The sequence below is a fragment of the Hemicordylus capensis genome, chromosome 13 (assembly GCF_027244095.1).
Source record: "Hemicordylus capensis ecotype Gifberg chromosome 13, rHemCap1.1.pri, whole genome shotgun sequence".
NCBI classification, from domain to species: Eukaryota; Metazoa; Chordata; class Lepidosauria; order Squamata; family Cordylidae; genus Hemicordylus; species Hemicordylus capensis.
In genome coordinates this window covers 17,041,268-17,058,805 of record NC_069669.1, presented here as the reverse complement: position 1 = coordinate 17,058,805, position 17,538 = coordinate 17,041,268, and the positions used below count along the sequence as shown (strand labels likewise).

The following is a 17,538-nucleotide window of genomic DNA, read 5'->3' as shown; positions in this document are numbered from 1 at the left end:
GGAGTCGCTCCCAGCCCTACCTGGAGATGCTGCCAGGGGTTGAACCTGGGACCTTCTGCATGCCAAGCAGATGCTCTACAAACTGAGCTACAACCCGATCTCCTAAGGGGAATATTTTACAGCAGACAAATCTCACATGTAGTCACTCATTTAAATGCAAAACCAAATGTGCAGCAGGCTCTTTGGTCATTCAGTCATACGCAAAGAAAACAATTCGTTTCCTGAGATCAGTAGGACGGCACACCAGTCAGTGATCACTGATGCACCAAAGAAGTGTAGGGAGTATTAATCTGCACCTTGTATCCCTGATTGATCCCGTTGATGAATTGCTGGGGAGGAGGGTTCCAAGAGAACTGGATGGTGGTCGAGTTCACGGCTTCCGCTTGCACATTCTGCGGTGGTGCGGTAGGCACTGCTCGACGCCCGCCAGAAAGACAAGGTAAAATTGATTGCAGGCACAGGGAAGAAATGGAAGAAAGGAGAAATGAAAAGAAGAAACTTTTAGCCGCCACTCAGGATTCAAAGGAAATAACCGTGGTGTGAAAAGAGACCTGTGATTTATGTTCCTGATACTCAGCAGTGACTTAAAAAGAAAGTTAATTGGGTTATTTCTCATTTTCTCTTGGAAATTCCTTCAATGGGCAGGGAAGGAGATGAAATGGTTCTGGTGGCGTATTATTCCAGAGATGTGCTTCTCCCACAGACCCAAGACAGAAGCATGGATGGTGATGGGTGAATACATCTCTCTCAATTATCCATGACTGTAATAGGAATCTGCAGTTCTGAGAAGACACTCCTGAAGATGCTCACAGCAGCCCCAAAACCTCTCTCAGCAGACAAGCAAATGCTTTAGACGCCCACACACTCGAATTATAGCACTTCCCTTTGATAAGACGAAAAACCTTATTATTATTATTATTATTATTATTATTATTATTATTATTATTATTATTATTTTAGTCAGACAGTATCCCGTAGCACAGAGATCATACGTCAGAACAGGGTTTTGTTCTTGTTTATTAGGGACCTCACATTCTGACAAAGACAACAAATATTTATATACCACTCTTCAACCAAACTTCGCTAAGTGGTTTACATAGAAAAATAAACAATACATCAATAAGATGGCCCCCTGTCACCAAATGGCTCACAATCTAAAAAGAAACATAAGGTTGACACCAGAAACAGCCACTGGAGGGGTGCTGTGCTGGGGCTGGATAGGGCCGGTTGCTCCCCCTCTGCTAAATAGAAGAGAATCACCACTTTTAAAAGTGTCCCTTTGTTCAGTTAATATTACACCATTGGCATACTAAATATATGTAGTGGACAAGGCAGTTACAATCATATTACATGCAATATTCCAATTTCAAACTAAAAAAGTAAATTCATTAAAAATAACCACCTTCAAACTAGGGACGTAGCTGTAATTGAACCACGCCGGCGTGTGTGTGTGTGTGTGTGTTAACACAAATGTCTCTGGGCCCCTGAGGGAGGGGGGCTACCAGCTGGGCAGCACATAGCACACTCTTTGTATTTTCCCTCCCACCTTTCTGACTCACTGGCATGTTGCTGGCACGTGATTGGAGGGTGTGTGTTAAATCCCAACAAGATTTATGTTTAAAAAAACATTTCCAAGACTAGGAAATGTGTGCACGCAAGTATGTGTGGATGGGGAGTGTGCAATACTATTTAGGAACATAGGAAGCTGCCATATACTGAGTCAGATCACTGGACAATCTAGCTCAGTATTATCTGCACAGACTGGCAGCAGGTTCTCCAAGGTTGCAGGCAGGAATCTCTCTCAGCCCTATCTTGGAGATGCTGCCAGGGAGGGAACTCCATCCCCTGAGAGGAAGATCTTGCAGTGCTCACCCTTCTAGTCTCCCATTCATATGCAACCAGGGCAGACCCTGCTTAGCTAAGGGGACAAGTCATGCTTCCAACCACAAGACCAGCACTACTCTCCTCCCTATTTGCACAGGAGTGAAAGGGTGTGCTGAGAATATGACCCCGCAACTCTTCTGCAGCAAAGATCCGGGCCGGGGGTGTATTTTTGACAAGGGGACTGTTCTGGGGTGGGGGGGGCAACGCAGGGGTGCGTCTTCACTGTTGGTCCCAGGGCCCACTACAACACTGCTATGCCCCTGCTCAAAACTAACAGTCTTCTGTTATTTATTATCATATTTTTATACCACCTGATATGTAAATCTCTAGGCGGTGTATACATTTTAATATTTAAAATCATCGGTTAAAATCCATAAAACCCGATAAAACCAATATAAAAACAATGATTAAAATGATTAAAATTCTAATTAAAAGCTTGTGAGAACAGGAGAGTCTTGAGGGTCTCCCTGAAAACAAACAAAGAAGGAGATGCTCTTATTTCAGCAGGGAGCATATTCCAAAGCCCTGGGGCAGCCACAGAGAAAGCCCCGTCCTGAGTCGCCACAAGACGAGCTGGTGGCAACCATAACCGGACCTCTCCAGAAGATCGTAAAAGGCGGGAAGGTTCATGACAAAGGAGGAGCTCTCTTAAAATAGCCTGGACCCAAGCTCTTAGAGAGCTATATAGGTAAGAGTAGGTGCACTCATTGGACTGTGGGTGAAGCATTCAAGTAATAGTCCCATACAAATTAATGGCAACTGATCAAAGAAGATTGTATCTGGAGAGGAGAACCATGTGTTGGTTTATCCCATGGCTTATGGAAGGGAACAACCCTGACAACAACCACCCAATAAAATCACATTATAATTTCATTCTACTAAGCTTGCATCTCTGTCCAGAGGAGGAGGAGACCAAAGGCACATTTTCTGTGCCCAACGAGGTAGTCTCTTGAGACTCTGGTAGGGGCAAAGCTCTCCCATCCCCACTGTGGCCCTCCTCCCAATTGTCTCCACATAAGTATTTCAGGTGGGGCCATAGCTTAAATGCTAGAATGTCTGCTTCACATGCACAAGAGCCCAGGTTCAATCCCTGGCGGCATCTCCAGGTAAGGTTGGGAAGGGTTCTCGCCTCAAACTTTGGAGTCATGCACGCTCCTGATTGGCCACCATGAGAATTCTTAAAGCAAGGTAGGAAGATGGGGAATTGACCGTCTGCAAGCCAGATGCAAAAACAGGTGCAGTGACAAGCCCAGAACTTGTACCCAGCTGAGTGAGGGTGGAGGGAGAGCAATCTCCCCCTCCCTGCCTCCCACATCCATAACCGGCTCGCAGCTGAGCTCCCCCCCACTTCTCTTACCTTGCTTGTAGAATTCTCATGATGGCCAATCAGGAGCGTCCACGGCTCCCGGAACAGGGTAGGAGGCTTCTCCTACCTTCTTTCCAACACAGGAAGCTGCCTTATGGGCCCTTTGCAGGTTACCTGCTCAACAGCAATAAAATGCTTCGGCGTTGGGCAGAGCGCACTGAAACCATAAATAAAGACTGTTGCGCAAAGCCACCAGTAGGGGGAGCAGTCTGGTGAAAACGCCACAATGGGGAAATCCAGCTATTTTTTGGCACCGCACATGTGATGTTATAGGGCTGTAATGCAGCAATAAAATCCAAAAGAAGGCATCGGAAATGTGAACATGTGAAATGTGATGCATCGGAAATGCGGTCACCTTGCCGACAGCGCAGGGACTGCAATGTCAAAATTGTTGACAGTTCAGAAGCACACTTAACAGACCTGCAGTGACACTGTTCTAGTGTCCAATCTGGAAAGCGCCATGCTGAGTCAGACCGTTGGCCACCTCGGTCAGTACTGTCTACACTGACTGGCAGCCGCTCTCCAAGGTTGCAGGCAGGGTAGGCCATGAGAACAGCCCTGACATGTAATTTGACCCTGGGTGCTTGAGATGGAAAGCAGAAATCCCCCACCCAGTTAACATGGCCCACAACCCACCTGGAAGGTCTCTTTCGCAAGCCCGCTCTGCTGCCTGGGAGGGCCCTTTTTCGCCTTGTCTCTTGGTTGGGCTACCTCTGGCGGCTGTTGCTGCGTCAAGCGTGCTGAGCTGGCCAGGGCTGAGATGACAGGATCGATACGCCACTGCCAGGGAGGGAAATCTACTTGGGAGGGGACTTTGAGGTGCTTCTGCCTCCTTGGGGAGGCCTGCCTCAGGCTTTGAAGAGAGCGGTGGCTACCTGGAAACTGCCAGAGTGAGAGTTCTGAAGGCATTTCACACAGAGCTTGCCGACAGAAGTCTTTCTTCAGCCTTTCTCTGCTGCCCACACACTGCGCACCTCTGAACATCACCTTTTGCTTTGAGCATTCGGAAGGTATTTGAGGTAAAGGGAGATCTGGCCTTTGGGGACTGACATTTCTGAGAGCCCGCAGAGTATCTTAAAAGCACGTCACAGGCAAAGGGAGAGCTTCTGTTCACAGCCCGTCCTTTCAGGAAGCTCTTAGAGAGCCCAGGCAACCACGCTGAAGTATTTATTGACAACATTTCCAGCGACACGGCAAAGCCAAGGCTGCTTCTCTTTGTTTGAAAATGAAAGAAAATATTCTGCTTCAGTGAAAGGGTAATGTTTTGAATCCCAGAAAAAATCATTACAGCATAAAAAGGTACCTGTTGCAAGAAAGGGGGAGGGAGAGATAAAATAACAGCTGGGGGAAAGTGCGCTTCTGGGGGGGGCGGAATCACAATTTATGGCGTAATTGATCTTTGGAATTCTTTACAGAAAATCAACATCTGAATCTTAATGAATACATTGAATGTGTGTATAAAAACAATACTGGCTAATGTCTGCAAGCTTTTTTTAAATGCAAGAGTATCAACATCCATATTAATGGGTTTATCTGTAAAAGTGCCATGTGAAATCCATAGAAAGCTGCAGTGATGCATTTTGGACTTAAGATGCCGACCACAGTCCATCTCCACAGAGTTCTAAGCAAAGGTCAATGGCCTGCCTGGCACGGTTTACCACTACCGTCTTCCCCATCAGAGCGTAGTTTCAGGGCCAACTAGATGTTCATGGGAGTTTCATAACTAGAACTCCCTACATTGTGTGAAGGGAAGAAATATTTAACCCTTTCCAGTCATGCTGTTGTCCCAACAAAGATCATGCTCCTGAAGAGTTTATTGGCCCTACGAGGCAGGCCTCCACTGGTACGAATGGAAGCTTCTCTCCCAGGGCCAAGAACAGACTTGGGCCTGTGAATTTTGTTGGAAAGGGAAGAGTCTCCTCCCTCCATGCTGTGGTCCCAAGCCTGGTCACTCCAGCTACTATTTAACTTGTAGTCCTTGGTATGTAGTCCAGAAACTGCAATTGGTACAGAATGCAGAAGCCAGGTTGGTCTCTGGGTCATCTTGGAGAGACCATATTACTCCTATATTGAAAGAGCTACACTGGCTGCCGATAGGTTTCCGGGCAAAATACAAGGTGCTGGTTGTAACCTATAAATCCCTAAAGAGCTTAGGCTCTGGATAGTTAAGAGAATGTCTTCTTCACTATGATTCCCATAGTGAATAATCCATCTTGTTTGTTGTTCCATCTTATTTGCTTGTTATTCCTCCGTGTAAACTGCCCTGAGCCATTTTTGGAAGGGCGGTATAGAAATTGAATGAATGAATGAATGAATTCCCACCGCCCATTAAGATCATCTGGAGAGGTTCGTCTACAGTTGCCACCGTCTCAGCTGGTGCCTACTCAGGAACAGGCCTTCTCTGTTGCTACCCCAAGGCTTTGGAATGCGTTCCCTGTTGAAATAAAAGCTTCCCCATCTCTGACAACATTTAAAAAGTCAATTAAGACACATTTGTTCACCCAGGCTTTTAATTAGATTTACAGTTTTAATACTTGTAACTTGTTTTAAGTTTTAAATTCTTCTTAATGTTCAAATTTTGTTTTGATTGTTTTTTTACTGTGAACCGCCCAGAGACGTAAGTTTTGGGCAGTCTAGAAATTTGTTAAACAAACAAACAGACAGACAGACAGACAGACAGACAGACACTAAAAGCAACCCACATAGGTTGAACTATTTGTTTAACAAGCCATGTTGTTGGCCTTAGCGACGGATGGGAAACCTTACGGGCACAAAAATTGTGCCCATACGTTTTCAAGATAAATAGGGGGAAACAGTTTCCAAAGATGCCGAATAAATATGCCTCTGTTTTTCATTCGTTCATTGCCTGACAGGTTTTGAGCTTTTAAAAGTGCTCTTCTTCAGAGGCAAACTGTAAAAACAACTTATAAATTATGTACGTATGTATGTATGATCATAAATTAGAACTTCCAAGGTATGAACATGTTCAAACTGTTATAAATAATCTTAGCACAATATAATATTTTTGATTCTTAAAACAATTATGCAAAATATTGAACAGATAATCAATTCTCTTGTCTGCAGAACTCCCTCTGGTTGTGACATCAAAACAGTCAGCCTTCAGAATGAATCTCATACATAAAATGAATATTATCCCACCCATAAGCCTCCCCCTGCCATCACTAATAGTTTGTTTCAGGGAAGCAAACTGGACTGGGACCATGGCACGGGGGCAGATGGTTATTTCTCAAATCTGCATACCGCCCCAAACTTTCGTGTCTGGGCATTTTACAACAAAACAGATTAAAACGAAAAACCTTAAAACCATTTAAAACCACAGTCCAGTTAAAAAAGATTGGGTGAAGACCCCGCTCCACCCCATGACACATCTCCAATCTAAATCAGCCCCATCATGCTCTCACTGCTATTGGAGAGAGAACAAGTATGGGGAATTCCTGTCGGAACTCCCAGGGAACTTTATGAGTGGCCCCTAGAGATGTCATTATCACTAGGGATGTGCAAACGGGTTTGATGTCGACTGTTCGGGGTCGAACTGAACTACCTCGTTTGGTCCAACCACATACCAACACCCCCCTGGCATGACCCAGGCCAGGCAGAGGCCCATTGTGCAGGCACAGCAGCCTCCAAAATGGCTGCCGCGCTGGGGTGAGGAGGCCAAAAAGTAAGGGGGCCAGAGGGGGGAAGGGGAACCTCAGTGGACCCCCCTGCCTTGGACAACACCCTTGGAGGTGGTAAGTGTGAATGAATGATGAATGAATGAATGCAGCTCGCATACACACACACCCTAGAACGAACCGGCGGGGGGAGCGCGGTTCCAAGAGGGTGTCAGACTGAACTGGTCCAGTCCGGTTCGGGTCCAGTTTGGACTCGAACCGGACCAGACCAGTCGGTTCTGTGCACACCCCTAATCATCACCCAACCAGAATGCTTTTCTTGGGCATGCCCACTTCTAGTGTCTTGTGACAGACAGGCTTGAGGAATTCCCTGGACTCCATGGCAAAGCTGATGCATAGACCCAACCTTTTCTGCCTCCTCCCGGTAAAGTTCACATCACTGGAAACACATTAGAAGTCAGCTGCTTGAACGGAATGCTTGAATATGTAGTTTTCTCAAACTGCTTTTAGGAGAAAAGGTCAGGAAAGCAGTGTGAATAAGAGCCATTAAATGGATTTAGGCAGGAAGGTAATGGAAAAAATGAGAAGAAATTCAGGCTAAACATGTTACTGCTGTGACTCGCTCCTTGTGCATATGCAGAGTCAGAAGAGCAATTTCAAAGATAAATGTTTAGCAAGGACTTGAAAGACTTTCAGAGAAGACTCTTGATATTTTATGACAGCTGTTTCCACTTCTAAATATGGTAGAACCTAAGGGCCACAAGTTTGTTGAGGATTCAATTTTTCTTTTAAGGCACTGGCTTCAGATGCAGTATTATGGAACCAGAACCTATATCTCAATTCCAAGTACATTTATTTCATGTCTTCCATGGATTTCCATAGAAATTCCTCTCAAATACACATCCTTATTAGGGCTGGAAGCTTATAAATGTATACAGTTCAGCATTACAGAAGTGTGCTTCCCAATATATTTCTATAGGGGAGCAACAGTCTATCCCACAAGTGCCACCTAAGCTAATTCCCTCTGCTATGCTTTGCATTTTCATACATCAGTGAAAGCACCTGCCATTAAGGACAGTCTCTGGACATTTCTACATTTTCCCAAAACTCAAACCACATTATTTTACAGGGCTCTCCCCTCCTATGCAGTCTGGGAAGTGTGGTTTTTTAAGGAAGGTTGGTAACTCTATCACAAAGGTTTCAATGCCCTTGAAAAAACTACAGTTCCCAGAAGTTTGTGGGGGAAAACCGGAGTAATATCCAAGTGGGTGGGGCTTTGGAATGCATGTGTGTGTGATATACTGGGATATAAAAAGAGAGGAGAGTATTCAGTGCGGTACCTATAATCCAAATAGCACAAGAACCAGCTGACTGTAGATCCACACACTCCCTCCCTGGTACTCCAAAAAATCTTTCACTCTATTGGAGACCAAATCTGGGAGAAACAGGAAGATACAGACATTAGAACCAACACAACTTAGGGTCACTTCATTAGATCAGCACTCTCGAGTCGTAGAAGGTAATGCTATAGGCCGTTTACAATCGAGAAGAAGTGGGCATGTGCAGCTTTTCAGTTCTTTTTGGAATTGTAGAAAAAGCACAGCACATCTTGTTCCCTGGGGAGGAAAAAAAGATTGGAGCCTGAGATTGGGACTGGGGGGGACTAGCAGATGGTCAGGAGCAAAAGGGTTGAACTTGCCCAGGAACTGGGGTCAGGAAGCAAGCTGGAAGTCAAAGGCAAAGCCAAAAGTCAAAGCCAGGTGGACAAGAGGAAACTTAACCAGGGACTTTTAGTTCGCATCACCTCAGGAGTGGAGAGTGTGAGTCCACAGCTGGATTTACCCCGAAGTCGCAGCAGGCTATCAGGGAGCAGGCTATCAGGGACATACGATTCTGTGTGAACCCCAGCAGTGAAGATGGCAAATATCGGCATGGGGCAGTGGGGCTCTGGGAGGCCCCCCAATCATTTGAGGGACCCCCAGGAGGCAAGAGGCCATGGACCTGGTCCCTGAGGTCTGTGGTTAAATCTGCCTCTGGATTCTCTCCTCTCTGTCACTCATCTCAGTGGAGAATTCTATGGACACAGATGCAAGGGAAAGCCAACCCTGCTCTGCACGCCTGTTTCTTGACGTAAGAAATACTTATTACCCTTTGGAAACATTCACTCCCCTTTATCAGGCTTTACATATGCAGATGTTGTTGGAGGATGCTCGGAAGCTTAACAATGGAGACTACAGGTTCGCTATAACCTGAGCCCTTTGTGTCTGAGCTGATTCCATGAGGCTGCATTTTTCTTCATCACAGAAAGAAAGCAATGATTTATACTTTAAATTTCCATGGCCTCTTAAATGGTCTGGGGTGGGGGCGGGGGCGGGGGACATTAGGTGATGAAGGCAGTCACAAAGGCAAACTCATTATAAAACCCAGCAAAGATCTGGGTCAGATTCGGCAGGTTTGGGCTAAGTGTTCTGTTGTTTTGACTAGTCAATCTTGCTGAACACCAACTGTCAAACTAAAATAACAACAACAACAACAACAACAACAACAACAACAGCTTATATTCTGCGATGATATCTATAACAATTGACAATAAAATTCTGGCATCCCAGGTCCTTGGGAAGGACCCGATGTCTGGATAAAACAAACCAGTCAATAACACCTGTCTGACTGTGTAAACAAGAAATAATAATAATAATAATTCGATTTCTATACCGCCCTTCCAAAAATGGCTCAGGGCAGTTTACATAGAGAAATAATAAATAAATAAGATGGATCCCTGTCCCCAAAGGGCTCACAATCTAAAAGAAACATAAAATAGACACCAGCAACAGTCACTGGAAGTACTGTGCTGGGGATTGATAGGGCCAGTTACTCTCCCCCGCTAAATAAAGAGAATCACCATATTAAAAGGTGCCTCTTTGCCCAGTTAGCAGGGGGTTAATAATGAAGGGAGGCATCTCTCGCCTCCTCCTGAGATGTGATTGGTTGAAGGAAAAAACCCAGAGCAAGCTGTGGGAACGCACACAGGAAAATGAATGCGGAGAGGAACTGACCCTATGTGAATGACCCATCTAATCCCCCCAATTAAACAGCTGCGAACCTGCTGCGAAGCACATTTGCTCATTGGATACCCCGCAGCATGAAGCCGTGTCTGGATAACTCCCAGGAACTGGGGTCAGGAAGCAATCTGGGAGTCAAAGGCAAAGCCAAGCATCAAAGCCAAGTGGACAAGAGGAACCAGTAGCAGAAGATGAGCCGAAGCCAGAGCCAAAATGAGGGGTCAAGCTAAGCAGGAACCTGAATCAGAAAACACACCAAGGAACCCTTGAAACGGAGGTAAAGCAGGCTGAACCCAGGCAGGTAGCCTTTATATCATTCTTGTCCTGGAAGGAATCACTGAACAGTCTGGCTGGGCATGGTCAAGGCTAGTGTAGTTCTGCCTGCTGCCACACGGGGCAGTGTCACCCAGGTTGTCAGATTCCCAGTCCTAACACAGGTAGCTCTGGCACTCCTTCAATTTATGGTCATTTCTTGTCCTGAACACCTCTTAAAGGGACGATTTGCATGCCAATTTTTAACACGCTGCACTCCAATGTATGTTAATATGTCAGTATAAGCAGGCAAATCCTCAGGAGATAAGACTTCAAGACCACCTTGAATGGCCTGATCTAACTCCTTTTCAGCTTCAACAAGACTTTCTTGGAGCAAGGATAGGCACACAATTCATTCGGATTATAGGCAGAGATCCATTGCTGGTCAATGACTGAAATAAAGCTATCTATCTCTATCTATCTCGGCAGAGATCCAAATGTGCTTTGCCACTAGAAGACAGTTCTGAATCAGTATAAAAAGTCATCTAAGCATCAGAGTTGAAAAAAGGGAAAACTATGCTTTTCTGGATCAAATATTGCTTTGAATCATAGGGCATGCAGGTCTGATCTGAAACCCTAACTTTGCACAAGCATATTCTGATTAAAAATGCTATGGTCACATCCTTCTATTTGCCAAACACCAGTCAGAGAGAACATCAAAGGAAGAAGGAACAGTTGTAAAGGCCTTAGTGAATGATGGCAAACATATGTAGGTCAAAGAGCTGTGCCAAATACCATTCTGAAAAGGCTCTTAAGGTTCCGAAAGAGTCAGCTCCTCTGAACTCGGCACCAGGCTGCATTAGTGCAGTGCCAAAAAGCCCCTCGGAAGAATTCAACTGACATTATAGTAGTTGGTGCTAAATAACCTTTACGTAATAGCAGCAGGAGTTGTCATTTTGGTGGCAGCATCCTGTTTGATTAACTCTCCATGGTTTGGCTACCCTTTGAAAAAGCAGATGAACACTTGCTGGCCACGGGCTTCTAGGTGCCACTGTTAATCATCTCAAGAACCTACAAGGATCTATTCTGATGGATGGGGGAGCTCATGGAAGAGAAGGACATGACGGTCCTGCTCAGCATTCCTCTTTCCAGGTTCTTAATTGCACTCCATCAGGATCTCCCTGGGCTCTGCTTCCAAGACATAATGTGGATGCCATGAATCTACTAGCAAGAATGTGTGTTCCATGAGATCTCATGGGAAGCTTCCTTGAGTTCTTCCTGTTGGGCAGCCTTACAGCCTTCCAATCTGAAAGACGAGGATAATGGGAGTGGGGGGAGAATGTGCTTCTAGAACCACACCTGTCGTTTCTTGAAGGAACTTCACAAATGCATGCCAGTGTAATGCTCCCAGCAGGGGTGTAGGGACATTCCCCGAGGCCTGCGGACAATGTTGTTTTGGGGGCTCCTCACAAGCCCCAGAATCATAGCCACGCCCCCTACTTCCCAACCCTGCCCCCGCGCTTCCCCCTCTATTCACCTGTGGCTGTGGTGGGCAGGGTTCTCGGCCCACCAGCTTCTCACCGGCACAGGCCTCCCCATTCCTTGGCCAGGTGAACCGGCTCCTCTCACACCTGTGTGTGGGCCTCCCCACTGAGCAGGGAGAGCGCCGTGTGCCATCACATCATGGCAAGCGATGCTCTCCCTACTCAATGGGGAGTCCCGCACATCAGAAGCCAGTGAGAGAAGCCGGGGTGCTGGCCAGGCAATGGGGAGGCCTGCACATCAGCCAGGGAGGTTGGAGAAGCCCGCCTGCCACCGCCACCAACAAGGGGGAAATGGCAGCGGGCAGGGCGGCAGCATGGGGGTGGGATGGCAGGGCTCTTGTGGGCCCCTTGACCCTCCGGGCCCAGGGACATTTACACCCCCTCATCCAATGGTTGCTACGCCCATGGCTCCCAGCTGCCTGTCACTAACCCAAAACAAAATGGCCTAGGCAATAGACCTACAGTAGTATGCAAGAGGTACTACCTGATCTGCCTATACTGAAGATCAATCAGGGAGGAAGCCATTAGCTTGTATTGGCTTCCAGTCACTGTACCCAACTGACCATCTCCGCTGGCTGCTAACTCAGATTATAGGATGCAAAGAGAAGAGAGCCAGAAAAGGGGGAAGGCCAAAGCATCAATTTTGCCACATATTTATAGGATATGATGAATATCCTATATCCTTCCACTCCTCTTCCCTCTTACCCAATTGTGTTCCTTATACTTTGCCCTGGATTTAAGATGTGTTTATTTTATTCAGGAGTGAAAAACGACCACCAGCAGCAAATGTCTGGATGTTCTCCAAGTGCAGAGCAATAAAGGCAAGCCCATAATTTTACAGGGAGGCTCTGACATTAATAATGCTCAGTCTATACAGGGACCGAGAAGCCGACTCCTCTTCTGGCTGCCTTCAAAAGGGAAACACACACACAATTCAATAAAGCCTACATTAGCACATGGCAATGCCCATGTCAGAGTAATCTGTCCACATTATGGAGCACTAACATAAAAAGAGACTACAAGTGTCCAGCTTTTAATCCACAACCAATCACTATCTATCAAGCAGTTAAAGATCGTTGCTCAAGAATGAAAAGAGCTTTTTATGCTCTCCTGCATTTGAGAACACCGTATTCGGCAAGCAACCTAATGCAGAATGGAGCCCTTTCAACTTGCAGGGCAGGATTTATACATTTATAAATGACTATGGACAGCTGGTCAATAAAGGCTGATAACAACATGACATCATATCAAGTAAGCGGCATTACAGCTAATTGTTGGGGTTGAGGGAAAGAACTGGAGACCTGAAAAGCAAGTCGATGCTGACAGGAGATTATTATGGTGTTGGGACGGCCCAAAATGTCAACAGAAAGAAAATGCCAAACCTTAAAGGTAACAGAAAGAGTGGGTAAGAAGGGAACCCCCAAGTGGGTGCAAACTAGTTCTCAGGAGAGATCTAGTTTGTTAAACTTAGGAGGAATGTAATAAAAGTTATTTGAGTAGGTTAGTCTCTCCTATCCAAGCAAAAGAAAGGGGGTCGTAGCCACAGCAAAGAAACGGCAAGAGACCAAGCCAGTTAGGTGCAGTAATAATTTAATGAATTAATATCAAAGCATTTCAGATACCTTCAGCGGGAGAAATCGATCAGAAGTTAAATAGAAACAGCTCCTCTACAAATGGAGCTCTGGAAGACATTGCACCATGCTGTCCTAGTCTTGAGCAATTTTGCTGGATGGATATACTCCATGTCCGTTGGAAACTATCTTGTTCTTGTGACCCCTAATTGGCTTTGTCTGCTGCATTTAGCCTTTCCTATGGACAGCTTTTGGGGACTGGGCCAGTGCCTGGGGACCTTCGGCTTACACAGGAAGCTAAGGGAATAGCTCACCCCTTTGTTTGTTACTAGAATCACACTGAAAATACACTGGGTGGCATCCAGAAGAAATTAGCCATGAGTAAGTACTAGTGAAATTAATGGGACTTCATTTAATCATGACAAACATGTTTCATTGATTTCAATGGGATTTAGTCATGCCTAACTAGTCTGAATGCTTCCCATTTAAAAGAATGGAAGCTGAGTATTAAATCCAATTTAGGGCCTGGTCCTAGAACAGGGCTTGACAAATCCCAGGGCGCTCTTAAAGGCAGATAATGTATTTAAACCACGGATACAATCTGTATTTGTCCCAGATAGCCCTGCTTCTGTTCTAAGTAGTATGTTACTACTTGCTGCTAACTGGGCAAAGAGGCACCTTTTGAACATGGCGATTCTCTTTATTTACCAAGGGCAGAATTTACCTTGGAGAGGAGAGCTGGTCTTCTGGTAGCAAGCATGACTTGTCCCCACAGCTAAGCAGGATCTGCATATGAATGGGAGACTTGCTGTGTGAGCACTGCAAGATATTCCCCTTAGGGGATGGAGCCGCTGCTCTGGGAAGAGCAGAAGGTTCCAAGTTCCCTCCCTGGCAGCATCTCCAAGATAGGGCTGAGAGAGCTTCCTGCCTGCAACCTTGGAGAAGCCGCTGCCAGTCTGTGAAGACAATACTGAGCTAGATAGACCAATGGTCTGACTCAGTATATGGCAGCTTCCTATGTTCCTAGAATAACTGGCCCTATCCCGCCCCAGGACAGTACTTCCAGTGACTGTTGCTGGTGTCTATCTTATGACTGTGAGCCCTTTGGGGACAGGGAGCCATCTGATTTATTTATTTATGATTTCTCTATGTAAACTACTTTGGAGACTTGTGTTGAAAAGCAGTATGTAAATATTTGTTCGTTACTTGTAAAGAGTATAAAGAGAAACCCATTGACCCTCCCCTCCACAATGTCCATCACTACATCCAGTAATTTTGTCCATTGTCTGGCTTCTGAATTTTGGGGTTGGCTCCTAGATCTGGATAAAATGTCTCAAGGCCCACCCCTTTAAGTTCTGCAGCACTTGTAAAGTTGCGCAAAGCACCAGGGTAAAATTTTAACCCTGGTGCCGAGCCAGTGCCTGTGGCATTATGTTGGTGCAAGGATCCATAAGAACATCCCACTGGACCAGAAAACGGAACCCTGTGGACCAGCTTTCTGTTTCCCCCAGTGGCTAGCCAGTAGGGATCCGAAATGACTTGGGTACAAAATGATTTGTACCCGAATCTGGCCAATTCGGGTGATATGTAGACAACACAAATCACCTTGTCCTCAATTGCCCAGATTCGGATACAAAACAAATCACCCCAGATTTGGACTAAAAAAAATGCAGAGATTCGGACCTCCATTTTCTGGCCAAAGTGGGGCAGAAAAGGGGTTTCGGGGGCAGAGGAGTGGGTCAGGTGGTAGTGCTCTAATGGGTTCCTGCTACATTGGGACAAAAAACCCCAACTTCAAGTATATGCTAATGGGATCCGAGCTGTCGGTGACAGACCAGGAGAGGGATCTTGGGATTGTGGTGGACAGCTCATTGAAAGTGTTGACTCAATGTGCGGCAGCTGTAAAAAAGGCAAATTCAATGCTAGGGATCATTAGGAACGGGATTGGAAATAAAACGGCTAACATTATAATGCCCTTATACAAAACTGTGGTGCGACCACACTTGGAGTACTGCGTACAATTCTGGTCACCACATCTCAAAAAGGACATTGTTGAACTGGAGAAGGTACAGAAGAGGGCAACCAAGATGATCAGGGGCCTAGAGCACCTTTCTTATGAGGCAAGACTACAACACCTGGGGCTTTTTAGTTTAGAAAAAAGATGACTGCGGGGAGACATGATAGAGGTCTATAAAATCATGCATGGTGTAGAGAAAGTGGAAAGAGAGAAATTCTTTTCCTTCTCACACAACACTAGAACCAGGGGTCACTCCATGAAATTGATTGCCAGGAGGTCTAGGACCAACAAATGGAAGTACTTTTTCACACAATGCGTGATTCACTTGTGGAACTCTCTGCCACAGGATGTGGTGACAGCCAACAACCTGGATGGCTTTAAGAGGGGTTTGGATGACTTCATGGAGGAGAGGTCTATCAATGCTACTAGTTGGAGGGCTGTGGGCCACCTCCAGCCTCAAAGGCAGGGTGCCTCTGAGAATCAGTTGCAGGGGAGTAATGGCAGGAGAGAGGGCACGCCCTCAACTCCTGTCTGTGGCTTCCAGCGGCATCTGGTGGGCCACTGTGCGAAACAGGATGCTGGACTAGATGGGCCTTGGGCCTGATCCAGCAGGGCTGTTCTTATGTTCTTACCACCCAGATTTCAAAGACATTTGTTAAGGGGTGATTTTTAAACAATTTCTGAAGTTTGCACGTCTTTAAGCTTCCCCCCACCATAGGGAATAATGGGGACTTCAGCAGCCCCATAACTCCACTTGCTGATGGGGCACTGGGTTTTGTTGTTTCTGAGGTGTTCTTCTGAGAGTAGATTCACAGGTAGGAAATGAGAGTGGATTCAATGTTTGTCATTGAATCCATTGGCATTTCCTACCAGAGAATCGCATTTCCTACCAGAGGCTTGTGGGTTGTGGGGTGGCAGGCACCCTATGTGCACTATACCACATCTCGCTTTGGGCCACCCTGGTGCCCCACAAGTGGAGTTATGAGGCTGTTGAAATCCCTATTATTCCCTATGGGCGGGGGGGGGGAGCTGCCCTGAATCTGCCCCCAAAACATGCCAATCACCCCTTTGCCCAATTTCTTTGAAATCTGGGTGGTAGCTTCCTTGCACTCATTGGGCACTACCACTACCACCCTGAGGCCCTCCCCCACGGGGGAGTTATAACTAAGGCTGCTGAAATCCCCATTATTCCCTATGGGGAAAAGCTTAAAGATGCATAAACTTCAAAAATCATTTAAAAACTACCCAATTTCTTTGAAATTTGGATGGTAGCTTTCACCCATTGGGCACTACCACCCACCCCACTCTTTTACCCCCGGGACCCCTTTTTTGCCCCAAATCGATTTGGATTTGGATTCAGAAAATTCAGGTACAAATCAAATCTGGGGTGATTTGCCGGGGGGGCGCACAGATTTGGACACAAAACAAATCGGGGTTGATTCGATTCAGGCTTACAAATCAAAATAAAAAAATTGATTCATGCACATCCCTACTAGCCAGATGCCTCTTGTACGCCAACCAGCAGGCACAGCAACTGAAGGAGCTCGCACAACTGAAGTCTTTTCAATGCGCTCTTCATCTCCTGGGTGATACACCATATTAGAACATGCAATTAAATAACAGCCGCATTAACTCCAGCCACCACCTGACAGTAACATTGCTTTGCACACGTGCCCATTGCATGTCTCATAGAAGTCATAGGAAGCTGCCATATACGGAGTCAGACGATTGGTCCATCTAGCTCAGTATTGTCTTCACAGACAATACTTCTCCAAGGTTGCAGGCAGGAATCTCTCTCAGCCCTGTCTTGGAGATGCCAGGCATGGAACTCGGACCCTAGATGCTCTTCCCAGAGCGGCTCCATCCCTTAAGGGGAATATCTTACAGTGCCCACATATGGAGTCTCCCATTCATATGCAACCAGAGTGGAGCCTGCTTAGCTAAGGGGACAAGTCATGCTTGCTACCACAAGACCATCTCTCTTCCCATATTGTCACTGCCTCTGGCTAATTTTGCACTGGAAATGCTTGGGATACTTCCTCGAGCAGTTCTACAGAAACGACCATCTTCTCACAGGTAAACTTTATTTAACCATGTAATAATAAATATTGCACACCTAGTCCGTGTCAGCAAAACCGCAACATGCACTTTGCTGATGATGAAGTAACTGATATCGTAGCTCTCAAACAGGAGGTTTCAATAGCTCTCTG

General features: G+C 46.0%; 1 protein-coding gene and 1 non-coding gene across 10 annotated transcripts in view; both read right to left on the bottom strand.

Moving 5' to 3' along the window:
* Nucleotides 1-17,538, bottom strand: part of SDK1 (sidekick cell adhesion molecule 1) — a 733,784-nt gene that overhangs the window by 217,357 nt on the left and 498,889 nt on the right. For all 9 annotated transcript variants that reach the window (XM_053276314.1, XM_053276315.1, XM_053276313.1 and 6 more), the window contains one exon: nt 297-412. In XM_053276314.1, coding sequence (XP_053132289.1) covers nt 297-412 — 116 coding nt within the window. The remainder of the gene's footprint in view (nt 1-296; nt 413-17,538) is intronic.
* Nucleotides 25-95, bottom strand: TRNAA-GGC (transfer RNA alanine (anticodon GGC)). Its single transcript has one exon. It is a non-coding gene; the product is annotated as a tRNA-Ala (tRNA).